General features: G+C 35.2%; 1 protein-coding gene across 13 annotated transcripts; it reads right to left on the bottom strand.

Annotated features, from left to right (window-relative positions):
• Positions 1-3,719: 3,719 nt before the first annotated feature.
• LOC103713514 (E3 ubiquitin-protein ligase RHF2A-like) lies at positions 3,720-21,344 on the bottom strand. Of its 13 annotated transcripts, none has more exons than XM_026807130.4 (10): positions 21,039-21,311; positions 20,471-20,628; positions 20,310-20,356; positions 19,085-19,147; positions 18,882-18,990; positions 18,407-18,780; positions 18,200-18,307; positions 17,820-18,121; positions 4,721-4,782; positions 3,720-4,018 (listed from the first exon to the last, which is right to left on the bottom strand). In XM_026807130.4, exons 2-9 carry the CDS (start codon positions 20,600-20,602, stop codon positions 4,766-4,768), a joined length of 1,152 nt encoding a protein of 383 aa, XP_026662931.4. In that variant the 5' UTR covers positions 20,603-20,628; positions 21,039-21,311; the 3' UTR covers positions 3,720-4,018; positions 4,721-4,765. The 13 variants fall into 13 exon arrangements, with proteins under 13 accessions (XP_026662931.4, XP_088560430.2, XP_038972303.3 ...); XM_039116375.3 differs by having other exon boundaries at positions 3,879-4,018; positions 4,721-4,848; positions 21,039-21,271; XM_088704300.2 differs by lacking the exon at positions 3,720-4,018 and having other exon boundaries at positions 4,389-4,782; positions 18,407-18,623; positions 18,708-18,780.
• Positions 21,345-22,467: the final 1,123 nt, after the last annotated feature.

Genomic DNA, 22,467 nt, shown 5'->3' with positions numbered 1-22,467 from the left:
GACTTACGTTCAGTGTATGCCTTACAATGTTATATCTACTGATGAACTAAATGCTACAACAATTTTGATTAGGATGGATGTTGAATGGGAGAATAATATTGCTTGATTCTTATTAGTAAGAAATATTTATAATGTGTAAATTGTGTGAAATATTGTCTTCTTTTATCATGTTCATTTAACGAATATTATTTCTTATTAATAATTCATTTAGTATTGTATTTAATATTGTATTAACTGATATTGATTTTTATTTTGCATACTAGGTAACATCATGCATCGTGAGAAATATTCAGAGATGTAGAGTTTCAGCATTCTCAAGTTGGATCATCTTCTGATCAGTTCCAGCAATCCCATCAGTCATCCCAAGGCTGGTCCCTCGACACGCCAATCTCAACAGCCTTAGGCAGGGTTTTCCTCATCTGTGCAGCAACCCTAGTTCTAGCACGAGCCTCCTACTGATTATCCAAGCAAGGAGGTTATTATGGATGAATTACATATCCAAAGTAATTCAATTAAAATACTATATTTTTATTACTATTATGATTTAAATATTTTATTATGTTTATTTTATTTTATTTAGTGCATATTTAATAGTTTTGAATATGTTTTTTTAATGTATTTTCGTAGATGAATACGGGAGAGTGAGGATGGAATGGGGACCCACACAAGCAAGGGATGGGTGGCAGCTTGGTGAGGGTTATAGGATCATTATTTGATGCAACTAAATAGGGCAGCCCATTAAGAGAGCTCGAAGTATATTAGCAGGTTTTTTAAGATCGGTTGAGCAGAATGATCAGCAATGTTCACTCAACTGTGCTAACTAGAATGATATGCTTCCTTCGTATAAGGTTGAGCTTCTACAAGTTGTATAGATAAAGAATTGAATTTGATATTGTATGTTAATTTGCTAACTATCAAAAGTATCTAATTGTATTTAACATTTGTAATATTATTTACTTTGTTATAGAGTAAGTTTGTGTTTTCTCAAGAGAGCCATAATAGGGTACTGAAGTCCCTCAACCACAAGTGGAAAGAATTTAAGGAGAAGTTGAAGAGGGATTATAAGAGAGAGGGTATGACAAAGGAGAAGATTGCTCATAATTGTCCTCCTGATGTATACCCTCATCAGTAGAGGAAGCTTATTCACTATTGGTTTTTCGAGAGAGAATAGGTTGTGTATACTCTCTCAATAACCTATATTTTATTTTTATTAATATAGATTGGACATATATACAAGATATATCCCATTGTCTGCTTTATTTTGCATATATATTTTGATATCAGTAGAGTTGCACAAGCATCTCAATCAGTTCTTCATACATCAGGCTCTAAGAGTTATGCAAGGTGTATAACGAATTCATATGTTTCTTTAAAAATTTTTGGCATATTACAAACTTCTTGGTAAATTTATTTATTTTTTATTGAAACACTTATGCTTCTTAATAAAACTATATATCATGTATTGTGTACTATGTACCATGATATTATGAGTCTTATTGAAACTCTTAGACTTCTTTACTTCAAATTGAAACTTTAAACTTCATATTTGAACCATGTATCATGTATCATATTTTATATCATATAATGTTTATCATGAACCATGTATCTTCTATTATATATCATGTATCATGGACCATGTATCATGTAGCATATACTTTTTTTTTGTATATGAAAGACCTTGGGAGGGAACTAGGTGAGGTAGAGTTTTATATGATGACTCATACCCACCGAGATGGCAACTTTATTTAAGAGAAGTCGAGAGATATAGTCGTATCTATTGATAAACGATTTGTGCAACAATTTGTAGTTTCTTTTTTTTCAAACATTAATATATGATTTTTTTTCTCTTAAATATAGAAGAAGGCTACATCCCTTATTGTGGAGCATGTCGGCAAATCATTATCATCTTCAGAGACCAATCACATCAAAACTCAAATGTTCACCGTATTGATGGAATTGGAACGTTATAGTTGAGTGAGGGGTTATAGGGTTGGAGTTACCCTCACTCAGTTATCTGCAGTAAGTAGATATACCCCAATGTTAGACAGAGTAGTAGCACTGTAAACATTCGTACGCTGGAGGCAAAATTGGAGGAGATGAGGTAGAGCCACCAAATAGAAATATAATTCTTGAGAGTTTAGCTTGACCATAACCATATTACATCCTTGTTGTAGAGGTTTGTCCCACCTTAGGTAAATAATTACATATATTTGTATATTTTTAGATAATTATCATGTATATTTTTGTCTAGATTTAATGATTTATAATATATTGTGATTTTCGTATTCTTAACTTTTAAAGTTTCTATCTTTTTCTTATAGATTTCTGATACCTTCAGTAATTATAGAGATGATGATGCTACCATGGACCACTGATAGCCCTTAGACTTTATTTGTGGGGAGAGTTTAAATATGTATATTGTTATGTTTTTCGAGCACATTGAGTTGTAATAGACATTCAATCATATTTGACAATGTGAATATTGGCTATTTTTATATATGATACATATGTTATGTGACTTTTGTTATATACGTGTACGGTGCATATATATATATATATATATATATATATATATATATATATATATATATATATATATATATATATATATATATATATATATATATATATATATGCGCGTGTGTGTATATGTGTGTGTTTAAGTTTTTCTATTTTTTAAATATTTTTTTTAAAAAAATGATTATGTTTACGATGCTTTAAAGTGTTGTTGAAAAGGTAAACTAACGATGCAAATAAGCTTCACAAATTAATGACGCCACTTTGCGTCGATAATTATCGATGCTTATTTGCATCGTAAACTAGCGAGGCAAAGTGGCGTCGTTAATTTGTGATGCTTCAAAGCATCTTTGGATGTCATGTCCAGACGCTTCACTTACCGATGCATATTAAAGCATCGTTTTGATAAACACGCAACGCAAATCAAAAGCGCTGTGATATTGCTTTTCCACATTTGTATTGCCGGCACTTCTTCGATGCTTTTTCTAAAGCATTAGAGCATAATCATACGATGCTTTTAAATATCAGCAGATGACTTAACAAGTGCCGGCAATATCAGGTGTTCTAGTAGTGATACTACTTTCTCTAGTACTGATTGTGGTGTTCATAATACTATTCCATTCTAGCATAAGATATTCTATTTATATCTGAATCATTTTATTTTGCTACGTCCTGTTCATGCACGGAGACGTTAGTGCAAAGTTATGGATTCATGCTGTTATGTGACAGGTCATTTTTACAGATCATCAGGATTCATTCTCTTATGAGCGCTAGGAAGCAAGGTTGGTCATGCTACTCCTTTGCATTTAAAGAGAAATCAAACTGGGATGCGGACAACTTGGGACCATTTGGTAGCTGTAAGGTATGGGGTGCATTTAGAAGGGGAGAGCCAAAATGACCGGATTTGCTTGATAAGAAGGGAAAATTGGACTCAACTCCATGCAGGTTCCTCATTATTTTGGGCATCCCTTGAAGTCAGGATATGGGAAGACTCGCAGTTTAGGGCATTCGGGTATCCATTATTTTATGCTGTGCCAGTGAGATAGAAGTTCTCTCGCTGCAACTTGTCAGGTCCTTTACCTATTAATCATGGAGCTCACCGCAAATGATGCTCCAACGAGTAAATTGTGCTGAAAAGAGTGCAAAGCTTACGATTCTATACATGAAGAAAGAATCACGCATGCAGCATTCTGACAGCAAAATTGAAGAATTCAGAGCCGTGCCGAAAAGAACTGTTGAAACATCAAGTCAGTCTATAACATGATCTCTTCGTTTCTGGTTTATAGAGTTAACGACACTGAATTAAGCTTAATGTATCACCATGAGCAAAATTCTCAGCTTTAGTGCGTTAATTTCTGCTAGTTGCCTTGTAGGAAACCTGTTTGAACAAACATAGTTAGTGCTGCATACTCTCTTTTTTGTCCGCTTGTATCTTACTCCTACATGAATCGGGAGAGATGGCCCGCACACCAGCACACAGCTTGTTCAGCGGCTTTCGACACTGCAAACAAAATATGACATACGAGGGCTTAAAATTTAATCAAAAAAAAAGAAAAAAAAATCAGGCTCCGTCCGTGTTCTACTCTTGAGGCTTCGAATAGATGACGGGGAAGTTCCAATCTTGTAAAAGGAAGACCAACACAGAGGTGGAAGACGAAGAAGCTCAGAAGAAAACTAGACTGCCTTGTATCCCAATTTCCATGGCTGCGTTACCATTTTTCTTTTTTTGGCCTAAATTCTTTAATAAGAAAGAGATCTCTCCCTCGGGAGTTCTATGCGTTGGCAACTGCCAAATGGCAAGTATTCAAATATTAATTTATTAGTGACCCCAACACAAGGAGAAATCAGCATGTCAACCACTCTCATACTCAGAAACTAAAAGCCAGCCTTCCATTTTATTCCATCAAAACATAAGATAAACATGATAATACTAGACCGTTAATTACCATGCAGGAAATCTCCTAATGGTTTGCATAATTTTTCACCAATAATAATAGAAAATATTTTGTCCAAAGTTCTCATTATTTGTCTCACAAGAGAACATGATATTTAAATGTATATGTTAATAGATGCTCTATCAACAGATTTGACAAAGTTTATGAGCAAAGGGGCGTGTACTGATTTTGAAATAGAAGTTCTTGACCCCTGCTCAATACCCATATGCAAGAATCAACTCAATCAAGTTCCCACAGAAGTCCGTTACCTTGACAGCATGCACATCTGACTTTTCCCTTGCAGCATCCAAAATTCATAGCAGAATGTGACCTGAAACAATGCCACCATGCTTCTCAAAGTTAGGGTATTCTAACAGTAAAGTACCTCCTTCTTCATCTGTCCAATAAGAGGGGCAAAAAAAAGGAATAGATAAAACTGATGACAATAAATGCTGAAGAAAAGATTTGTGCATTCACGAACAAGGAGAGACAAAGAACCAGAATGGAGTTCACCAACCAAACTGAACGATTTGTCTTTAGAAAAATGTGACAAGTCAAACAAACCTATCCTAAATATGTAGCAAGACCAAATCTTGCATTCCTATCGTTCTGAGATCTAGAACCTGGTAAAAAAATTTATCCCAATTCAAAGAAAATTTTCTAGAATAAAGTTTGAGATGACCGAGTTAATAGGTTAGAAGAGTGCTCCAAGCACTCGGCAATTCGGAATAGTTATATGGCCACTCTATGCAACCAAGTGGGACAACCAATGGAATCAATTCCAATATACCCAAATTAACCAAAAAACCTAGTTTCCGGTAACATTTATTTCACTCATACTGCAACAAAAGCATGATCTACTTTGATCATAATATCCCAACATATAAGCAGAAAAATTAACTAATTAGTCCTTCAGTTCAGGGACAAGTATTTGGACAATTTGACCTGTCAAATACGTGTTGAGAGAGAGAAAGAGGGAGAGAGCATACGGGGGAAAAGAAAGCAAGCACAGCCAGGAGAATGACATCGAACCATCAAATTAGTTAGAGAAATCAGTACCAGCTTGCTATTTATTCCCTAGTGAAAGCTCAAACTAATCCATAATATTGCTTTAAAATAATTGATAAAACAAACTGGATGAACTTGCAGATTTTATAAACCTAGAACACAAAGCATCTGCTGGAGACCATTCACGGAAGGGATAAACTTCCACAATTTTAGGGGCCATGCTTGCTTTTCTGACCATTCTGGTGGCTATTTAATCAATCAATTTTCCTCACGTTGGTCAAGAAAAGACTGGTAACAAATGTTTCAACGTCAAGTTCAAAATTTATCTCAACTTAAAGGCTCCAAGTATAAAACACATGGAACGATGATTGAGAGAAAAAATATTAAAAGTTATGGAATATTTCATCAACTTAAATTCTGATTATTATTTAAAGGTAATTTGTGATGCCACTCACACCCTGTATCTACAACACTCAACAACATGCACTTAATAATATAAAAAATAATATCAGGAATTCTGCTTCCCAATTCTATTATTATAACCATTAGGCAGCCAATGGATATATTGTTGAGTTGTTTTTCAAATTCAAATCTTTATATTCTAAAGAATTAATTCTAAAACGGCATTCATTGATTGAACATTGAATTGATCAACTAGTGTACTTTTATTGCTCTTATTATCTATTTTCTGTGCTATTGGCTAATAATGTTGGTGGAGACCCAAGGTTTTAAGTGCAAGTATTAGTAACTTACCAATATAGTACCATACTAACACATGCTAACTTATCCATGCTTTCTTTTCTGACCATTCTGGCAGCTCTTGAATCAACCCAATTTTCCTTGAGTTGGTCCAGAAAAGACCCGTAACAAATGTTTCAACATCAAGTTAAAAGTTTATCTTAATTTAAAGGCTCCAAGTATAAAATACATAGAATGATGATTGAGAGAAAAAAAGAATATTATAAGTAATGGAATATTTTTGATCGACTTAAAATCTGATTATTATTTAAAGGTAATGTGTGATGCCACTCACACTTTGTATCTAGAACACTCGTTAACATGCGACAACATGCACTTAATAATATAAAAATAATATCAGGAAATCAGGAATACTGCTTCACAATTCTATTATTATAACCATTAGAGAGCTAATGGATATATTGTTGAGTTGTTAATTTTCAAACTCAAATATCTATATTTTAAAGAATTAATTCTAAACCATCTCAAACAATGAATTGATCAAATAGTGTAATTTCATTGCACTTATTATCCATTGTTTCCTGTGCTATTGGCTAATAATATTGGTGGAGACCCAAGGTTTAAAGTGCAAGTATTGCTAACTTACCAACAGTACCATACTGACACATGGTATTCCTGCTACTGTCAGCATAGTAGAGCAAATATATCATACCATAATGAATTGAGGACTCAGCTAGTATCGGTCTCCACCGAATATCTCGGATTGGATTGACCGTGATCCCCTAACAACAGGTTAGTCCAGGTAGGTATAGCTTGATGCAGACCAGCCGAAAATGGGATAGTGACCATGACAATCTGGCAATCAATCATCATGCTCTCAAAAAGCCCCCTACCTACCTTTTTCTGTCATATCTTTTGAATGTGAGGAGGAAAGAGGAAGAAGACAAAGAGAGGTCAGCCACAGCCTTCTCCAAGCCCAAACTTAGCATACATCTAGGTAATTTCCTCTCCCACCTTTTTCTTCTCTGCTACTAAAATGGTCAAAATTCATTAAAAATCACGCCAAAAGCCTCATCTAACCTTAAACAAACGGAAAAAAAACCCTACAATATTAAAGGCATCAAAACTATTAGCAAAAAATGAAAAAAGGGGTCCCATATGCTACAGGGACACCACAATATTTTTTTAAACCTTGGTAATTACATAGAGATACTGATACAATACACTATTTATGATGAGTATGGACCAGCATGCACCAATAATTCAGTCTATTGTTAAGACTTAGCAATATTCAGATATGGGTTTTCAATTTTTTCAGCATGATAATGGTCTGTCATAACATTAGAACAGCTAATGGTCTCTTAGGAGATGTTACATAGCTATAATGACAACAATGAAACCATGGTTACATGCAATGGTTGCATCATCAGTTCTTTGGAAATTGTTTGAATGTATTATGCAGGTAAAAAAGAAGTGGATGAAAACCATAAGCAGCCACCTATCCCTCTATCATGATTTCACAAGCTCTAATATCACCTGCACACGTTGAATTTCAATCTCACCACCAAATCAGTTTACCCTAATGCAAACGAATCATGGAGTGGAGGATGGAAACGAAGTGTGTTCATGACTAAAAGTCAAAATTTAAACCCCTAATGGCTCCAACAAGATACATTTTGGTTAGTCCTTTTATTCCTTAATAGTAAGCTCCATCATTTATTTTCTCATTTCTTCTGTTTTATGAGCGACTGAATGTGCAGGATTGGGCAAAGAACCATTAAATCATGTCTATTCACTTGATCAGGGTTATTTGGACACGTAACATGGGTTTCAAGTGTCCGATTATCTAGAAGAATCTGACACGAGAACTTCTTAAAATTGGGCACACACATCTTTATCCTATATATGTATGTCGAAATATGTATTAATGCTTACATATAATAAAAGATGAGCTGTATTTATGCTCCTTTACTTAAATTTTTTTAATAAAATAATGGTTATTATGATGTTAGAATTAAAATAAAAGTCCTAAAAATGTAAAGAATAATAATGGCATCATAATTTGACAGTCGTGAAGTGCCCCAACTGTCCAAGTGTCCAACATGTCTAAAAAGCCAAAAATTGGAGTATCCAGGTAACACTACTTCACCAGGCATAGCTGGATTCTAAAGAACTACAGACACATACATATATTATGGATGTATATTATAAATTTGTACATAAATTTGTTTTTTCATTTGTTTGTACATATATATACATATATATAAGTTGCCCTGAATACATAACACTGATACATATATACCCTCAATTGTCATTGATAAATTACCTCTCTACATAATTTGAAAATGCAGGCAATGTTATACTTTATAGAACGAGTCAAATGAAGGTAAATGTAAAGCTAAAGCCAACAATATGATATCCTAAGCCAATCATATCCTTTAGCTAAGCCTAGATCAAGTACAAGACACCAGACTAAGCAAGTGAAACTTGAACCTAGACCAGTCCATCTGTCTGATAACAGTAATGGGAAAAATTAGTCAATCCACATTATTCTCTTGACAACGCTGTTGAACAAAAAGGTCCTAAATGTATATCTGGATATGGATATTGCATGGCACCTTAAGATTCCAAAGTTCTCCCATATATAAAAAATGCTTAAAGGGTGAGAGAAGTCATAACAAATATCAATCAATAAAAATACTCTGGGTCCCCATTGCTCTAGTACCACCACAGCAATTATCCAACTTATCCACTAGGACTATGGAGAGTCAACCCCAACTAGTTTGGGATTAAGGCTTATTTGAGTTGAGTAGAACCACCATGAGCGTGGAATCTATGCTACCCATGTCCTATAACTCTTTCTCAAGAAAAGATCAATCCTGAAAATAAGGACATTTACCACCATTATCCCCTTCCTTTCACCAAGTTCACTGAAGTTATGGAACTCCCGACCCTTCTTATATGCATTAAATCATATCAAACATGATCTGCCAAAAGTTAATCTTATATCATGTGTGTTGACCTAATGGATTGATTTTGATAAATTCAACTAATGATTTTGTGTTAATGGAAAAGTAAAATTTATTTTATAGGAAGCAAAATGAGGTTAAAAGGTTAGAGAAGCCTAGAAGAACAATTCTTAAAGTTGGAGAAGTTTTGGAAAAATTTTGGGAGATTTTGAAGTGGACGAGTCGGTCCCAGCACAAGTCGAGTTGATCCCAGAATGGCCGCATACAGAAAATAAAAAGTAGTAAAAATCAGCCTTCTCACAAGTCGACCTTAGTAGATCACGATCGACCCCAACAATGACCACAGGCGAAAGATAGAGCACAGCGAAAATGAGCAGTTTGTTGTGTCGACCCCTCAAGAAAAAGAGCCGACCTCTGAAGATCAAAAGTCAACTCCTGAAGAAGTCGAGTCGACCTGTTTGCGCCTGACAACAGTAACGGCTAGTTTTTCTGTGAAACCAGAACGGCCATATTCACCTCCAATGGCTCCTTCAGCCTCTCTAACGGCTAGAAACGTCTTCCAACTGCATTTTGAAGATATAAATGCATGATTTCACCCAAGGAAGACAATAAGAAGAGAAGGACTAAAGAGAGTGAGTGTATGAGGAAAAAGAAAAGAAATTCAAGTTAACCACAACTTCTTGAGCTTCAAATTGAGGATCAATCTGAAAAGTGACCCTTTAAAGCCTTCACCCACTTTAAAAAGAGCTGTCGAATATTGAGAGAGAGAGCTTCAACTTTCTATCATTGAGTTTTTCCACAACATCAAGAGCGAGCAAGAAAGGAAAAAGGGAAAGAGCTGAATTCTGTTCACCAACATCCCAACTTTCAAAGCAATCAAACTTGAACTTTAACGGCATTAATCCAACCTTTGTAAAGGTTACTTTGTATGTATTTTCTATCTTTCTTTTGTGCATGAGATTAGAAAATCTCGTGTGGTGTTTCTTGGTATGGCTAACACTATGAAAAATTAGCAACCTTGTAAGGTTTGGTTGTACCCGTGAAACAGCTAGGTTGTGGTCGATTATGCTAAAAAAATCGACTAAATTTTGCTAAGCTTGAAAATCAGCAAGAAATTCCTAAGGTTGGAACTCCGGGTTGGGTTAGCTGTACCAGTAAAACAGCTTGGTTTTGATTGATTGCTAGAAAAAATCAACTGGATTTGATTGTGAACAACAAAAACAACTGAGTTGTAATCTTGCCTATAGATTATAGTGAAAAAAAGCCTTGGGCAGTGGACGTAGGAGCTGAATTTGGCTCCAAGCTACTACAAAATCTTGGTGTTTAATTTGTTTGAGCTTGTTATTATTTTCTGCACTAGATTATCATTCATTTTATTGTATATACTTAAATTTTAGATTTGTTTTACTTAAGAATTATTTAAGCTTATAAAAAGATTTGAAAACCCAATTCACCCCTCTCTTGCGTTGTCATCTTGGGCAACAATTGGTACCAGAGCAGGTGCTCTTGTATCTTTTGAAGACCAAACTGTCTAGAGCTCAAGATCCATATGGCAATCTTAGGAATGTCTTTTGCTAAAGGACTCCTTTATTAGGCCTCCTCTTTTTAGCAGATTTGATTACGCTTATTGAAAAGTTAGAATGAAAATTTTTATTCAAGCACAAAGCTATGATATATGGAATATAAAAGTACATGGGCTACACATGCCTACTAAAACTATAAATGGAATTCAAATTCCCAAATACGAAAGTGAATGGGACAATAATGAAAAGAGATTAGCTCAACTAAATGCTAAAGCAATGAATATACTTTATTGTGCACTTAATAAAAATGAATTTAATAAAATTTTTACATGTTCTTCTGCTAAGAAAATCTAGGATAAATTGGAAATAATCTATGAAGGAACCAATGATACGAAAGAATCAAAAATTAATATGCTATCACATAATTGTGAAAGGTTTAAAATGCACTCTTATAAATATATTTATGAAATGTTTTCAAGATTTTTAAATATTATTAATGATTTGAAAACATTAGGAAAATCATATACTAATATTGATCTTGTGAAGAAGATTCTTAGATCTTTGGCTAGGTTGGGAAGCAAAGCTGACAGCTATTTAAAAGGTAAAGGATCTAAATGAGCTACCTTGGAAGAACTCTTGGGTTCCCTCATGACCCACAAGCTGAGCATAATGAACCAAGAAGAGGATAGCAATGAAGGAAAGAGAATCTTAGCATTCAAGTCCTCCAATCAGAAAGCTGGCACAACAATTGATGAATCTGATGCTGAAAATAAGACCTATCCTTAATCACCAGAAAATTCAAAAGCTTTCTAAAGATGAAGAAAAAGCTAGAAGGAAGAAGTGAAACTCAGCTGAGAGGGAGCTAAACAAAGAAAGAAAGAAAAGGATGAGAGAAAAGAAAGGTTCGGCTAAGGAGGAGCCAAGCAAGAAAAAGAAGAAGAAAACTTGAAGCGACAACGAAGATTTGAGCTCCAAGGAGGAAAAAAAACAAAAGATAAACAACTTTTGCTTTACGGCACAAGAACCTAAGGTAAAATCTGGATCTCATTCTGATTTTACATTAGATGAATTGCAAGATGCTTTTGAAGATCTTGTTGAATTAAACAATTAGAAAAAAAAAATAGAGAACTTAGAAAAATAAACTCCAACAATCTGAAGAAAAAGACCTATTTTCAAAAGAAAAAGATCAATTAACTACAGAAAATAATGATATGAAATTAAAATTAGAAAACTTAAATAGTAAGCTTTCAACATTCACACATAAGAAGAAGAAATTAGATCACCGTTTATAAAGCATAATTATTTTGGAACAAAAGAACATATGGCACATATTTGTGCTCTTAAAAACAACACTAATATCGAAAATAAGAAAATCTGAGTTCCTAAAGGAACAATAATTACTAGTCAATAAGGATTTAAAAAAATTTGGATACCCAAAATCAAACCTTAATCAATATTAGGGTATTTTGATTTTAACTTGAAATTATTGTAAGAGCTGAAAATTAAATCATGCATATCTGAAAAAAACAAAACCCCTAAAATGGAGCAAAATGAATTCCTAAAAATGAATAAATAATTCTGAATTTGTAAATAAGTTAGAACTGAAATAGTGGATTGTATTTGATGAATCCCTTTGTGTTACCTTACATGCTTTGATTATATGATACTTGTACTTAATGCCATATTACATATTGTAATGTTATAATACTTGCTGAAACTCATCAATTATTAGCCCTTATTTGACTTTGGTTCTATAAAATTTCTTATATTTTTAAAATAAATATGATCTGATACTTTGAAATATGTGTTTTCTATATCCTGATACTCCAAATCTTAATGACTTAAGTTGAGCTGCAATGCATAGAAAATACATTTGTCAAATTGTTAATCTGAAAGTTTTATTGGAAACTTTTTACAAATCCTGAAACTTTAAAAGAAATGACAAATTGAGGGGCGGAAAGAAAACTTAAGGGGGAGAGATCATATCGAACTTAATAGCATAAATTAAAGAATTCTACAAAAAGAAGGAGAAAGAATACTAAACATATAAAGAAAAAAAGTAAAAAATAATTCTCTCCATAAGCCTCATCTGAAATTTAAATTTCAAATTTATTCTGATACACCTTGATGCTTGCTATTTAGTTGATACATCAAGTGCTTCAATTAAAAATCCAATTGCAATATTTGATGTTTTTAGCACCAATGTAATTAATCTTGAATTGCTCTAATTTAATGAAAAAGGGGGCGAGAGAAAGTTAACTATTGCTAATTCTGAAATTTTTTAAGCTTAACTCTTGAACCCCAAGTGGTCTGATACATCAAATTTGAACGACTAAAAGCTCTAAATATGATCTTTTTTGCTTGCATCTTAAACTCTTCAATTATCCTGAAATTTGATCGGGACAAACTTAATATTGTTGTAATTTCCTTGACATTCTCTGAATATTAAAAGGTAACTTTTTGATGTTGTCAAAAAGGGGAAAAATTAGGTTGAGTATATGCTTAATTGAATAGATGATTGAGTTAATCTGAATATTTTATAAAGTATTCATGAAGTATATTTTTAAGGCATATATTTGTTTAGTTTATGTTTTACATAAATGAATTAATTATGCATAAATCCCAAAAACACAATATGTTTTATTTTGCATATACTCAAAAGTTTTGTCATCATCAAAAAGGAAGAATTTTGGAAGATCTTGAAGTGGACGAGTCGACCTTAGAGGATCATGAGTCGACTCCTGCCGAACACGAGTCGACCACAGCACAAGTCGAGTCGACCTCAGAATGGCCACAGGCAGAAAACAGATAGCAGTGAAAATTAGCCTTCTCACGAGTCGACCCTAGTGGATCACGAGTCAACCCCAATAGTGACCACAGGCGAAAGACAGCATAGCGAAAATGAGCAATTTCTCTAGTCGACCCCTAAAGAAGTCGAGATGACCCATCTGCCCTTGACAACAGTAACAACTAGTTTTTTTGCAAACCCAAAACGGCCATATTCACCTCCAACGGCTCCTTCAGCCTCTCTAAAGGCCAAAAATGTCTTCCAACTACTTTTTGAAGATATAAATGCATGATTTCACCCAAAGAAGACAACAAGAAGAGAAAAAGGATTAAGAAAAGTGAGTGGATAAGGAAAAAAAAGAAATTCAAGTTAACCACAATTTTTTGAGCTTCAACTTGAGGATTGATCTGAGAAGTGACCATTCAAAGCCTTCACCCACTTTAAAGAGAGCTTTCCAATATTGAGAGGGAGCTTCAACTTTCTATCATTGAGTTTCCCCACAACATGAAGAGCGAGCAAAAAAGAAAAAAGAAAAAGAGTTGAGTTTTGTTCACCAAGATCCCAACTTTCAAAGCAATCAAACTTGAGCTTCAACTTCAACAACATTAATCCAACCATGGTAGAGGTTACTTTGTATGTATTTTCTTTCTTTTATGCACGAGATTAGAAAATCTCGTATGGAATTTTTTGGTGTGGCTGACACCATGAAAAATCAGCAACCTTATAAGATTTAGCTGTACCCATGAAACAGCTAGGATGCAGTTGATTATCCTGAAAAATCGACTAGATTTTGCTGAGATTGAAAATCAGCAAGGAGTTCCTAAGGGTTGGACTCCGAGTTGGTTTAGCCGTACCAGTAAAACAGCTTGGTTTTGGTTGAGTGCCAAAAAAATCAATTAAATTTGGTTATGAGCCCGAAAAACAACTAAGTTGTAATCTTGATTATAAATTATAGTAAAATTCCCAGGGAGGAAGCTTTGGGGAGTGGTTGTAGAAGCTGAGTTTGGCTCCGATCCAGTATATAATCTTGGTGTTTGATTTGTTTGAGCTTGTTCTTATTTTTTGCACTTATTTATCATTCATTTCATTGTGCATACTTAAATTTCAGATTAGTTTTACTTAAAAATTATTTAAGTTTATAAAAAAATTTGAAAACCCAATTCACACCCCTTCTTCGGTTGTCATTCTGGGCAACAGTGTGAGCTTCACCAATCCCCAATCCTAACAGGCATTTTTCCAAGAAAGCCCTACTAATTTCTTCAACAATTATTCCAGTATAATCCCCCGGCACTTCCTCATTTCCCAACAAATGTTGTTTACACGAATTACCTTTTTTGAACTTACATCTGATCATTCAGAAGATTTTAAACTATGCCACTGCAAAAAAAGGTCATTAGAGACAGCTTCAATTGAAGTGTTTATAACCCCTAGATAACATAATCTGACCTTCAAATCAATGAATCTTCAAGGGAGTACAAAGTACTAAACCAGTAAGCCCTTAACATTACACCCAAAACGTTCAAAACAATTAATAGTCTTGCCTTAATCCATGCAAATTTCTGTCAAAGAGCAAATCACTACCCCCCCGGTGCCATCAAATGCTCAAAGCAAACAATGAAATTAATATAAACAAATTCAATTTGTCATTTTTGTAAAACAAGATGAAACTTCCACATAACAAAGCTGAGTGGTATGCACCCATCAACCTTTTTTCTCCTCTGAAACGTACACACGTCCAACATCTTCACCCTCAAGGCAAGAAATATTGGGTCTCGTTGTCTCGTTGCTTAAAGCCCTTTCCTAAACCAAAGAAACCCATTTGATAGGAGCCTTAAACTAAGGCCTCCTTGGTAATGCTTCTATATTCTATTATTTTTTTAGAAACCCAAGAAGAAAAGTGAATTAAAACGAACACACGGATGAAACCTTTTTGTATTTGAGCATGTCTGTAAAATTTTTAGATCTCCTGGTGGCAAAAACTTACTGCTTTCAAAAAAAAAGTGAAAACAAAAGCAAAGAATACCAGAAGTTTTGGCAAATCTTACCTACAACATCAATCTTCGTGTGGTATTTAACAAATTTTTAGAGGGAGAAAACATAAAAACAATAACTATGCCAAACAGGCCCTAAATTATCTACAAAAAAGATATAATCCAATTGATTCTACCATTTTAAACTCTTGTGAAACTACCACCTCTTGAAAACATACCATATTTCATGTTAATTCATATTAACATAACTCTCAAGGTTTACTTTCCAAACAACCAACCCTTTGCTTACTAGATTTGGCACTTCTAGAATCATAGACTGCAGCAAAGTTAATAATATGCCAACATTCATGAAAGCATTTACAATCAAGGAACTGAGGCAAGTCCTCTTTTTCAAGACCCAACCAGCACATTGATCGATAATCCAGTATCCAGCTTAGCCAGTTAATCAGCCTCAGATTCCAAAATTCTTCTTCTTGGAAAAGGGCAACCAACATTGCATCAAGGCTACTCAATCTAGTATGTGAGTCAGTGTTTTGTTTTCCTTTTCTGAGGGTAATGAATCAGTGAGAAACAGTCATAAATCACAACTAGGAGTCTCCTTATATGTCTGTGCATGACGTCCCATGGCACATCAATACCAATATGCTAGATCTACCTTGAGCCCCATGACAACCCTCACTGCTGACTTCTATAGTTAGCTCCATGCAAAACCATTTTCACCATCCAGTTAGGTCTATTAAAATAAACATTATATAAAAGTGAATATTCAGAAGAGTTTTATTTTCATCACCTCCAAGCCTTACATTTATTATCATACAATCATCATCATTCACTTCAGGGTCTACAAGCACTAATGCATGTCAATATTGGAGCAAGCCCAATAATCAAATTCAAAGCTTTCTCCACACAAATTCCTAAATCACTTCACACTTTATGATTTAATTTAAATAATAATAGTATGCTCATGTTTATTAGTCCATCATTCTCCATCAAATCTTCAAGCCCGTTTCATTGAATCAGCAATTGAGTTTTCAGACTCTTGTATGCATGTCGGTGGCCCAGGTTCCATCTTTCAAAATCCTTTATGCATGCTAAGTTCTCAAGTGAGTTTGGTCCAATAAGATATCAAGTCCGGTCAAGCATTTATTTTGTTGATCTATGGAACAAGATGGAAGTCAACATCACAGGGATTTCAACAAACTGATTGCCCTTTTTATTAAAACAAAGATACACCTGAAAAAAGGATAGGTTGGATGGGTGGGGCATGTGTGCTGAAGAGGGAAGGGGGAAGGGGTGAGGGCAGCGGATAAATAGAAGCAACTTGCAAATGAATCCGTAAGACAGCCAATGCACTAAGAGGACATTCTCAAATCTCGATAGGAAAAGGAAAAAAAAAAGAATGTTAAGCAAAATAAGCAGAAAAGAGATATATCCACAGGAAATTTGTGTTCCACCTTACATCAATCCGTCATATATCTACTCTATATATTCACAGCAATTGAAATGTTCAAATCCTAATCATGCTTCATTCCTCCATATAATCTTCCATTTCTAATAATATCAAGATATTCTTGTGACTGCATCAAGCAGTTAAATCTGCTGGATCACCAAGTTCTCTCTCTCTCTCTCTCTCTCTCTCTCTCTCTCTTCTCCCTCTCGAGTCACTTCCAATAACCAAACCCTCAATCACCTCACAAGAAAACTCTTGAATCACTCAATATTAATCGATAAATAAAACAAGCAGTCATTAAGCAAGTGGGCCCATATCATCCATACAATTTATACTTAAATAACTTAAGATCTCTTCCAGTACTTGGCAAAATAAACACCTATTACTTATTTCCCAAAACCCTCAGAAGCAGTGCATCAGATGCTATACTTCATTAAGGCTTTCTACCCAAGCTCAAGATTTTTTCTCATGTTCATCCTCAAATCAAGGCCTTGCATTGGACAGAATCGTAGGAGGACATAAATTGCTAAAAGAAACAACTATAGTTTGCATATGTAACATAATAAATCCATCAAAGCAAGCACATAATAATTGTGAGTGAACTGGAAAGGACCTCATTCATTTATTAAATGTAAAAATGTACTGAACAGGCAAGATTCTTATATTGCGCTAGAACTCACAAAAAAATTAATTGCACCAAACACTAAATGAAAAATGCCTAAACAAGTGAGTCATAACATGCATTTTCCTAGCAATAAATTTCACACCATAAAGTAGGTAAAATCCAAGATCCCGGAGTTAATAATTACATGTTGCACGTAATCAAAATATTTGGCAACTTAAAATAGGGTCGTGATATTTAAAATATGGCATGCCCTCAAGAATAAATGTTGACAGCAAATGAAGGTCTCAAGAAAATGTAGAGTAGCTTAGTTTGGACCTGAATTTGCAGCACAAGAAGCTGATATATTGGTATCATTCGGAAGACTGTTAATATGACTCCCTATAGCCCTCCCATCACTTGTCTCTGTAACTGAATGAGTTTGAGCGCTATTCGAGGCAGAGGTTCCAGATGCTCCAACATTTTCTCTTGTTTCGAGGCGTTCTATCATGCGTGACACAGTGGCAATTCCAGCATTAACCTCTCGCCTGACTTCAGAACCAAGATCTGCTATAGAAGTGCTTCGGGTGAACAGCCTCTCTTTCCATCCTCTCGTACTCTTAGTTATTGATTCTTTGTATCTAATATGAAACAGATACAACAGCATTTTATTTACAATCATTACCAAACTTTTGAGCACAAACAAAAATTCAAACTACCTCATTGAGACCGCACTGAGGCGAGATTTTAAGGACTCTGAAAATGAATGGAAATCAGATGGTCCTGCTCTATCCTGGCTGACGGGCATAGACTGACCAGCAAAAATCCTGTTATAAAGTGAGCATCCAACATTGTCTTAATATCCAGAAGAATAGAAGTGTATACAGAAAACACAATATGTAACCTCAATAGGTCCCGAGAAGTACCGGGGACTGTTAGCAGCAGCAACACTATTTCCAGATGGCAAGGTAGTAACTTGATCAGCTTGACCTGTGCTTACCTCATCCTGGTGTATAGATTCCACTTCTGTAGCAGCAAGGGGAATTGATGGAATAGCAGCAGTGATAGCTGGGGCTGGTTCATTTTCCCATCTATGAGCAGAAGATGCAGATACAGAGCCAATAGAAGGTCCACTTGAAGGCCCTGAGAAAACCAGAAATTGTGATCGCCCCTGAGACGCTGACCTACCCTGCGGACTCTCTCTTCTAGCAATGTGATGTACTCTACCCATTGCAGCAGCAGCATTTAAGTGTTGGATAATACGCTCTTCAAGTTCAGCATCATCCGCACCGACTGGCAACTATACAGGAAGTTGGAGGGGGAAACTGGAATAAATTGATAGCACTTAACTCATGGCGACAAGAGTATGAAATGAAACAGAATAATCAATGGAACACGCACATGCTGCAATTCAAAATCTCCAAGCATCGGGTGATGGAAAATGGTAGCATGGCGCGATCGATTAACTCTGATGCCCCTCTCTTGTTCCACAGCCTCAAGTAGTTCCTGGCTGTTATTATTGGCAGCAAAAATGGTATCAAGAAAAGTATTTAATTAAGACAGTAAACTATTTGATGAGAGAGTCGAAAACATGTTAAATGAACCTTGTAGGATCCTTCAAGCTAATGGACTGCCAACACATGGGGCATTGCGAGCTTCTTTGGCACCTGGATCCACAACTTAATTAGCATGGCATACAATTATAAGGGAAACCCAACAAAATGAGCTGCAGTATAGATTGGCACCCGAAGGCTGACAAAGCTGTACCACTTTATATAAAAAAGCATAAAAAGGCAGACTTATTGGGTCATCAACCATTCATTGCAAGTTTATAGTACCAGGTAACCTCCAAACCTTGCAAGTCCTATAAGCAGGCAAGTATTAAGAAAAAGAAAAGAAAAGAAAAGAAAAGAAAAATGAAAAAGGATGGATATGAACCCCTTTTTATCCATCGGAAGTTACTTTCTAATGAATGCTATATCAAGAACAAACAGCATAACACATTCCAATTCTTAAGAGAACAACATGGAGCACATAATGGCCGGTCTCCTCCAGTCATGGATCATTATATGGTTATGGTGCAACTGCTTTAGTGTAAAAAAGAATGACACTGTGTAACGTAATTACTTAATCAAGTTAAAAGAGCAAAAAAAACTTTAAAGAACATCCTTTCCTTGAATTGTAAAAAACTGTACATAGTATGCTACAAAGAGAAAATTTCACTAATCCAAGCAATAATTAGGGGGAGCGATCTAAATATCAATACATGAATAAAATGATCAACTAAAATATCAACATATTATGTATCAAGATTTAAATGATTATCACTCAACAGGAACAGGTAATTTTTACAAGAGTGGTACATTTCAAACAAACATAAAAATTGTAAGAATGTCTTCCTTTATACAAAAGAAACAGTCCCTCATGACAATTTGTTCCCTATATTTATATATTATTGCATACTTCTGAATGTTGAAAAGAGAAGAGGAGAAGAAGGAGAAGAAATTTACAACATGCATAGACCAGCTGAGAAAGTGAAAGAATAAATCCAAGAGCCTTCTCTTTTCGATTGGTAAAAACCTTATGCAACATTGCATATACCAATTAAAAAAAAAAATCGATAACACATATCACGGCTAGAAGGGAAATCCAAAAACAATGATGGCATGAAGGGCATACGCAATCACCCATAACAGGAAGATGTCTACCCAAACATAATTCTTTACCTGGCAATTTCAAATTATCAACAATTCAACAGAACAAAAAACCGCATTGGCCCCAGATATAAAAGTATCAAATAACAACCAGTCACAATAAGGAAGAAAATACCATTCAAGAATGCACTGAAGATGGAACTCATGCTTGCAACCAGTCGCCTGAACAATCAACAAAGAATAAATGCTAAGAACAGTCTAAACAACCATAAATGGCAACCAAGACACCAAATCATCAATATGAGATGGGATAGTTAAGGATCATCAAATGCACACCGCCGAAGGGTCGCTGTCACAGAAGGCCTCAAGGCATATGCTGCAAGCATCATCGCAGGCATCCTGGATGCCCCCTTCAACGAACGCGGCTGCAGATGACAGATGGCTCTCCATCTTAGCAGTGTCCTCCATCCTAACCCCCCCGCTCCCCCCAACCCCTGAGAAAGAAAGTTGGACAGGTACCTCCATAAACAAAAAAAAACAAATAACGCGCACAAAGGCTGTAATTATAAGCCAATAGATGTTTCATCTTCCTGGGACCCGGTAACTTTATCGATAAAACCGATGGTCAGTCACCAAACCAAACCAAAACCAATAACGGTGCCGCCTTTATTAAAAATTATACATGATTTTCCATAAAGATTTCGTCTTTATAAAAAGAAACCCGATATTTCGAACATGCATGCCAATCTAATCTAAAATGCATAAAAATTGGCAACTGATCATAGAGAAAGCCCTAAACAAAAAAAACGAAGAGATGGAAAAGCGAGGAATATAATTTCATCCAGACGAGTCAATAGAACGCAGAAAAGATTAGAAAGGGCAAGAACTAGAAACCAAAGCATACCTACAGCGAATTTCCCTGGATTAGGGTTGCGGAATCGACGAATCGGCCCTGCTAGCTAAAGGTAGACCTCGAAATCCATGGGAAGGACGACAGTGTTCCAGGGGATGTGACATCTAGGGCGAGAGGAGATAGAGAAGAGAGGAGAAGGGAAAGGAAGGCAGCCGCGTCTCTCTCTTTCTCCTCTTCTTTTCCCCTTATCTCGGCTGTGGAAAACAAATAAAACAAAAAGGAACACCTTTAAAGCACTCCGTATGGATAGAGTTATCGTCGGGTAGAGTTTAGAATGTTGTCGAACAGCTTTTAAACTCTCAATTATCTATTATTTTATAATTAGTTAAATGATTCTGCTAATAATTCTATGTTAACGAACTAAACAAAAATTGTTATCTACCAATAAAAATATAACAAGAAATTTTAACTATTTCAGAACTCATGGTAACGATATTCTCCAAGTTATTGAAAAATTATTGACTGATTATCAATTTTTTGTTGATCAAAATAGTCTCCATAAATGAACCAATCATGAATCCTACTGAAATTTTGGGATTTGTTTCAGTTATTCAGAATTAATGCGAGAATTATGTCTTGTTGTTGGTGGCATTTATTGCCTTGATTGTTGTACTTAGCCGTAATTATTTTTACATAAAATAGTATTTAGCAGGATGGAGGGATATTAAAAGTATGCATGTTGGAAAAGTCCAAGCGGACAGCTCTCTCCACACCTCTCAATTTTCTACATATCAAAGCTCCAATGGTTTTGATGCTTCGTGTTTGATCTTGAAAATAGATTATGCGCGTCAAATATAAAAATAGATTATGTGATGGGGATGTACGGTGTAGTATTTTGATTGGGAAATGGAGATGGTTGGTGTGAGGTGCAACTATTGCACTTTTTTTTTCTTATTCCCAAATGAAATACTAATCCTAGTTTGATAGCATGGATTAAACTTGTGCAAATTCACCCCAATCGGCCCTTCCAATCCTAGACACATTTCGATTTTTGCCGGCTTGAGCCTAAGAATTTGGCTTGTTGAGCTAGACTAGGCCTCAATTTTCTAAGCTCAAATAAAATTGGATGGAGCTCGAGTTTGCTATTTTTTGACATTGCTTGGCTCAAAGTAGCTTAAAACCTGTGTGTGTATATATAATATTGATATGGTTCGAGTTCACTATCTTTAAAATTTCGGCTGACAGCTCAATCTGCCAATCAAACGACGATATGCGTCTAACAAAATCAATAGCCAATCAAATCTCAGAACAGTCTACGTGATCGCTTATAACTTGGCGCGATGTTAATGTGCCCTAAAAGGAATATCACAACCGATCAGATCAATAATTAAGAAAAGCGTCCGATCATGGCACATCTGAAAAGAATATTCTAACCGTTCTGATTAGCGGTTTGGAAAAAGGCTCAACTGCTCATCCACAA

Source organism: Phoenix dactylifera, chromosome 9 (genome assembly GCF_051530095.1).
Source record: "Phoenix dactylifera cultivar Ajwa chromosome 9, Ajwa_hap1_PhDact_Kaust_v1.1, whole genome shotgun sequence".
Taxonomy (NCBI): Eukaryota; Viridiplantae; Streptophyta; class Magnoliopsida; order Arecales; family Arecaceae; genus Phoenix; species Phoenix dactylifera.
This window is presented reverse-complemented; position numbering and strand designations above follow the sequence as displayed.